The sequence below is a fragment of the Leucopleurus acutus genome (genome assembly GCF_964270905.1).
Source record: "Leucopleurus acutus genome assembly, chromosome: 11".
NCBI classification, from domain to species: domain Eukaryota; kingdom Metazoa; phylum Chordata; class Mammalia; order Artiodactyla; family Delphinidae; genus Leucopleurus; species Leucopleurus acutus.
Window position 1 is genome coordinate 44,125,025 of NC_139152.1, and position 5,374 is coordinate 44,130,398.

The window sequence follows — 5,374 nt, forward strand, 5'->3', positions numbered from 1 at the left end:
CTCCACCGCACAAGGACTAGCGATTATCTCGCTAAGCTCAACTCGGCCTCCCCCACACCAACAATAGCGGCTGAGCGCGAGGCCTGGAGGCCTGGAGACCTCGCCGCCGGTGCAACGTTCTGATTGAAAACAGCAACGATATTAAAGTCACACCCTGTTTATCTTTATGACCAAAAATAACCCCCAAATAAATTTTTAAAATTAAATAGTCAGTAACGCTCATTAATGCATCTTGAAAAGAGGCATAAATAAGATGTTGGAGATGCTGTGACGTGGATTTTGCAGCCGAGGGATGCTCTGTGCAGCCGCGCAGCCCCTTAATCAATTAAGCACGAAAAGGCCAATTCAGGCTCTCTCCTGCCCGCTCCTCGGCGCCTCGGCTCTCGTGGTTCTGACTGAAGGTGACTGCGCCGGGGCTGGGATCCCACCGCTTGGCTTCGGTTCTGGCAAGTGGGCCCGGCGCGGGGCGGGCTCCTGGGGCGGGGGGGGGCGGGAGGGACCTTGGCCGGCCAGGGCAGGGAAGGGGAAGAGGGGCGAGGGGCGGGTGCCGAGCTGCGAGCTGTGCCGGGCAGGGCGAAGCCCGCGCGGACACATTTCTGTCCCAGCTATGGTTTGGGATATGAAATCGCCCAGGGAGCTGTGGAATTCGAAGAATCTGCGTTTCTCTCTGCCATGTCCTGCAGAAGAGAGAAAAAGAGGGAGATGAGAATCTTCTGCTTCGCTCTGCTTTTGTAGCTTCCGCTCGTTCTCAGATATTTAACTTTCACCCACATGGATTTCTTTCTCCCAGATTCTCTGAGACTCACGTCTCCCTCATTTTCTCCAAATCTTCTGGTGTTCTGTCATATTTAGACTTTTGCTGAACTATTGATCTCACCTGGTATTACTTAAAGCCATGCTTTTGCTGGAGCCCGAAGTAATCGCATAGAAATCTGAGTATTGTGTCTACTGGACTCCAATAGAATACACCTAGTTTTGAGGGTTTGTTTCCTTTTTCATTTTAATCTGTTTGGCTGTGTCTGTGGACTTGGTTGAGACCGGATTGTGGTTTCCAGATGTCGATTAATTTCGCCTATGGCCAGCGTTGGGTTCTCAGCCTTCTGTGGAAGGAGCTACTGAGGTTAGCACTATAAAAATAATTTTAAACCCCTAACAAGATAATTCTCTGGCATTCTTTCCCTTACTCCCAGCACACCTATTGGGCTGGGCACAGTTATCTGATGGTCCCAGTGGTATGCTAGGCTGGTTCTGGGGTGTGAGTGTCTCCTCCACAGTGGGAATCAGGAGCCTCTTGGGCCAGCCAAGCCCTGCTGGGAGCCCAGAGCCTCTTGCTGCAAAGTCTCCAAGAGACGCCCCCAGAAGCCCCCCTGACCCACAGAAGTCATGGGGAAGAGTAGTTCAGCCCCCAGATTTTCAGGAGCAGGCAGGCAAGTCCTCATGGAGCTGGGCGCTTCCTTTTTCTGCTGCTTCTGCCTCTCTTCTGCATCCCTCCTCTGACAGTGAGTGAAGGTGTGTGGCTGGGTGGCTCCCAGCTGGAGAATGGGGAAGACCCAGCATTAGTAATCCTCCCTGAGCCCTTCCTGGAGGAGAGGACCCCAGGTGTCTCCCTAAATTCCTGGGGAGAAAGAGCTGAGGAAAAGGAGCACAGCAGCGGCAGGGCTGGGAGAGACAGCGGCAGGGAAACCTGTCTTTACCCCCACTTCTCCTCTACTGTAAATAAACCCCGAGCCAAAGGGCTCATCCGTCTCCTTAAACAGCCAGTAAACTTTATATGACACAATATCTAATAGTAATTTATTGGGGAGATATTGTAAATTCCAACGGTTTTAGTTAATAAAGGAGCTAATTAAAGAGGGACGGGCTGGGCTCGGCCAGCTGTTGGTGAGAAGATAATACATCTGGGGGGGTAGTGCAGGGTGCAGAAGAGTGTATGTGCGGGTATTTTTGGTGTGGCTTTTTTCCTCTTGCCCCGTGTCGGGCGATTGCCTCGATCTCTGCGTTAGGTTTTATATGATTTTTTAAAAACCAGAAGCCAGAGAATAAATCTGCCCCCGCGGTTCGTTCCCTCCCCCCCCCATTGGGGAAGGGGGAAGTTGGAGTTGGTGCGGGGTGGGGGGATTCTCTGTCCCCACCCATCCCCCTGGCGGCGGCGCCCACGTGAGCTGGACGGCCAATGGGTGGCCGGTGCAGGTTTAACTATGTTTAATGTCAGATAGCAATAAAGTAGAAGCTGCCGGTCGGGCCCCGCGGAAATGGGCGAGCATAATCTCCTGAATCCCGGGTTTGTGGGGCCGCTGGTGAACATCCACACGGGAGACACCTTCTACTTCCCCAACTTCCGTGCGTCCGGGGCGCAGCTGCCCGGGCTGCCTTCGCTGTCCTACCCGCGCCGCGACAACGTGTGCTCGCTGCCCTGGCCGTCGGCGGAGCCGTGCAATGGCTATCCGCAGCCCTATCTCGGCAGCCCGGTGTCGCTCAACCCGCCCTTCGGCCGCACGTGCGAGCTGGCGCGCGTGGAGGACAGCAAGGGTTATTACCGCGAGCCGTGCGCCGAGGGCGGCGGCGGGGGCCTGAAGCGTGAGGAGCGCGGGCGCGACCCCGGCCCAGGAGTCGGGCCCGGGGCAGCGCTGCTGCAGCTGGAGCCGTCGGGGCCGCCTGCTCTCGGTTTCAAGTACGACTACGCGGCAGGCGGCGAGGGTGGCGCGGGACCCCCGCACGACCCGCCCTCGTGCCAGTCGCTGGAATCCGACTCCAGTTCGTCCCTGCTTAACGAGGGCAACAAGGGCGCCGGCGCGGGCGACCCCGGCAGCTTGGTATCGCCTTTAAACCCCGGCGGCGGCCTCGCGGCCAGCGGTAAGGACTCCGGCCCATTCGCGAGGCTACTCCGGACGGGACGTCTGACCCGGGGCGGGGCAGGGGGGGTGGTGGGCAGTGTAGGACTGAGCTAGGGCCTCCTGGGGTGACAGACTGTGCGGTGAGGAAGCGCTTCTTTTAAAAAAGGGAGTTGGGGGGGGCAAGCCCTATAAACATGTAAATATCCCCGTAAAAGAACTAGAGATTCCCTTTTTCCTCGGCCTGCAGCTGGAGGGGGCAGGGAGCTCCGGAGAAAGGGGATTCTGACAGACTTCCCCAGGCCTTGGGGGGTGGGGACCCAGAGGCTGGTCCCTGCCCTCCCAGGGCCTCTCTTTCCACCTTCCCACAGGCCCCCATTACCTACGTTTTTTTTGTTTTTTTTTTTTAAAGAAAGGCCAGTGGTTGTCTCTTGTCACTCGCTCATGTCTGTTCTAACTAATCAGGACCCCATCCTGGAGGATGTGAGAGGAAGGGGCCAGGATATCCTGGAGAAGAAGAGGTTTGGGGAGAAGTGAGAGGATAGGAATTTGGAAGGTTCTGGGGTACTGCAGTGAGAAGTAGGGGAGGCAAGGAGAAAGAGTGAAAGGGGAAAAAGAGATTGATGGAGGCAGAGGAGTTGGTGGGGATGGGAGTCTTCCTAAGAGAGGAGAGGAAGAGCCTGGGGTCGGGTGTTAGGCCAAGGTGAAAAGGGCTGGGGAAGGACCGACGGTACTGGGCTTGTCACCTCTTGGTCCCCTGGCCAACCCTGCTGGTTCATCTCCACCCAGGCGCGCCCTGGTACCCGATCCACAGCCGCTCACGGAAGAAGCGCAAACCCTATTCGAAGTTGCAGCTGGCGGAGCTGGAGGGCGAGTTTCTGGTGAACGAGTTCATCACAAGGCAGCGCCGGAGGGAACTCTCAGACCGCTTGAATCTTAGTGACCAGCAGGTCAAGATCTGGTTTCAGAACCGCAGAATGAAAAAGAAAAGACTTCTGTTGAGGGAGCAAGCTCTCTCCTTCTTTTAGGGGGCAAGACACGGGCGCCAGCCCCAGACTGAGCCTGTCTCTGGCAGAGAGCAAAGAGGGGGCACTGCCTGGGACACAGTCCCCGCTTAGAACGCCAGGCGTCTCTGGCAGGTCCTCCTGGGACGTCCTCTTGTCTGTTTTGTTCGTGGTTCCCTCCCACACACCCCCAGCAGACCCTGCCAGGTCCCAGAGAGAAAGGAAGAACCCAGCCAGGGAGAGGAAGCCCACAGCTGCAGGCAGGGAAGGCTGAGGCGCTGGGGAGGGGCTAGTTTGACGTGGGACCGGGGCGTTGGGCCTCCGTCTGAAGATCTGGAGGAAAGGTGACTCAGGCGTCCCCTCCCACCACTTTCCTTCCGTGGTCTTAGGTCTGTCTGCCTGCAGGAGTAGGCGAGGGTGGGGACAGTGGGACCAAGGCTCTCAGAACTTGCAGTTATTGGGGTTAGGAGAGGCTGCGAGGAGGGAGCAAGAGTGGAGGATGGGCAGAGAGCAGGGAAGGGGCCAGGGTAGCTCTGGGAGGGCAGAAGGAAGTGGGGGGACCTAGGAGGAAGTGTGGTTTGGGAGAACAGAATGACCAGCAATGTCCAGGTCCGCTGGGGTCTGGGTCCTCCAGGCCTGGACACAGAGCAGGCCCAGGCATAAGCATTTGGCAGACCCGGCTGTGGACAAGGTGATGATCAGGCTTTTGTCCCCTCTAGGGCAGGCCACCGAACCGTCTCCTGGTCCCCAGCCCTCTCCCGAGCCCCCTGCGCCCATTCGCTCACAGGTGTGCTGCCATCCACTCTTCCTGCCGCTGAGGCGGCTGCGGACCGGAAGCCGCAAGCGGGGAATTGAGAGCTGAGCGGACGCAGCCTCAGGTTCAGTAGCCACCCCAGGGACCCCCACCTGGCCCTCCGGGAAGCCCAGGAAGCTGTAAAAGGAGCTGCGAAGCGCGGCATTGATTGGCCGAGAGAGTTTCTGGCAGCCGCTGCAGATTCTCCCTTCGCCGCTGGCGTTCACGGTCACGGCCGGCCGGAGGCTGGACCGGCGCAATTTACGAGGCGGGAAGAGAATCCGCCCCTAAAAGGGGCTGCCGGCCGCGGAGGCCCCCGCTCAGCCCGGGTTTCCCAGGCTGGTGGCAATGAAGGAGGGGGCACTGCAGCCCCCCACCCAACTCCTTTCTCTCTTTTACCCACCCCTACTCCACCTGCTCCCCAACGGCGCCCTTTGTCTCAGGATCCGCTGTCTCCGCCCCCAGGCCAGGGAGACGCAGATTAGGAGGACCAGAGCAGAGGGAAGGGCACATCCCCAAAACCCACTGGAGGCCAGAAAGTGGCTTCTCCAGCCGAGGGCCTTTTATTCATAGCCCCCTTCAGGCCCCAGCCCCAGCCCAGTAGATCCCAGGCTGGCTTCCGAAAGAGAAGCTGTGAAGCAGCCCCCCTGCCTTCTTGCACTCTGTTTTGATTCCCCTTGGTGAGAGTCCCCCAACCTCCCACCTGCTGACCCACCCTTGCCAGGATCAAGAGGGCGAGAAGCAGG

At 58.3% G+C, this 5,374-nt stretch overlaps 1 protein-coding gene across 1 annotated transcript; it reads left to right on the forward strand.

Moving 5' to 3' along the window:
- Positions 1 to 2,252: 2,252 nt before the first annotated feature.
- On the forward strand, positions 2,253 to 3,859 carry HOXC12 (homeobox C12; the record flags this gene model as incomplete). Its single annotated transcript, XM_082849581.1, has 2 exons — positions 2,253 to 2,853; positions 3,621 to 3,859. The coding sequence occupies 2 exons, from the start codon at positions 2,253 to 2,255 to the stop codon at positions 3,857 to 3,859; spliced, it is 840 nt and encodes a 279-aa protein (XP_082705707.1).
- Between the last annotated feature and the right edge of the window lie 1,515 nt (positions 3,860 to 5,374).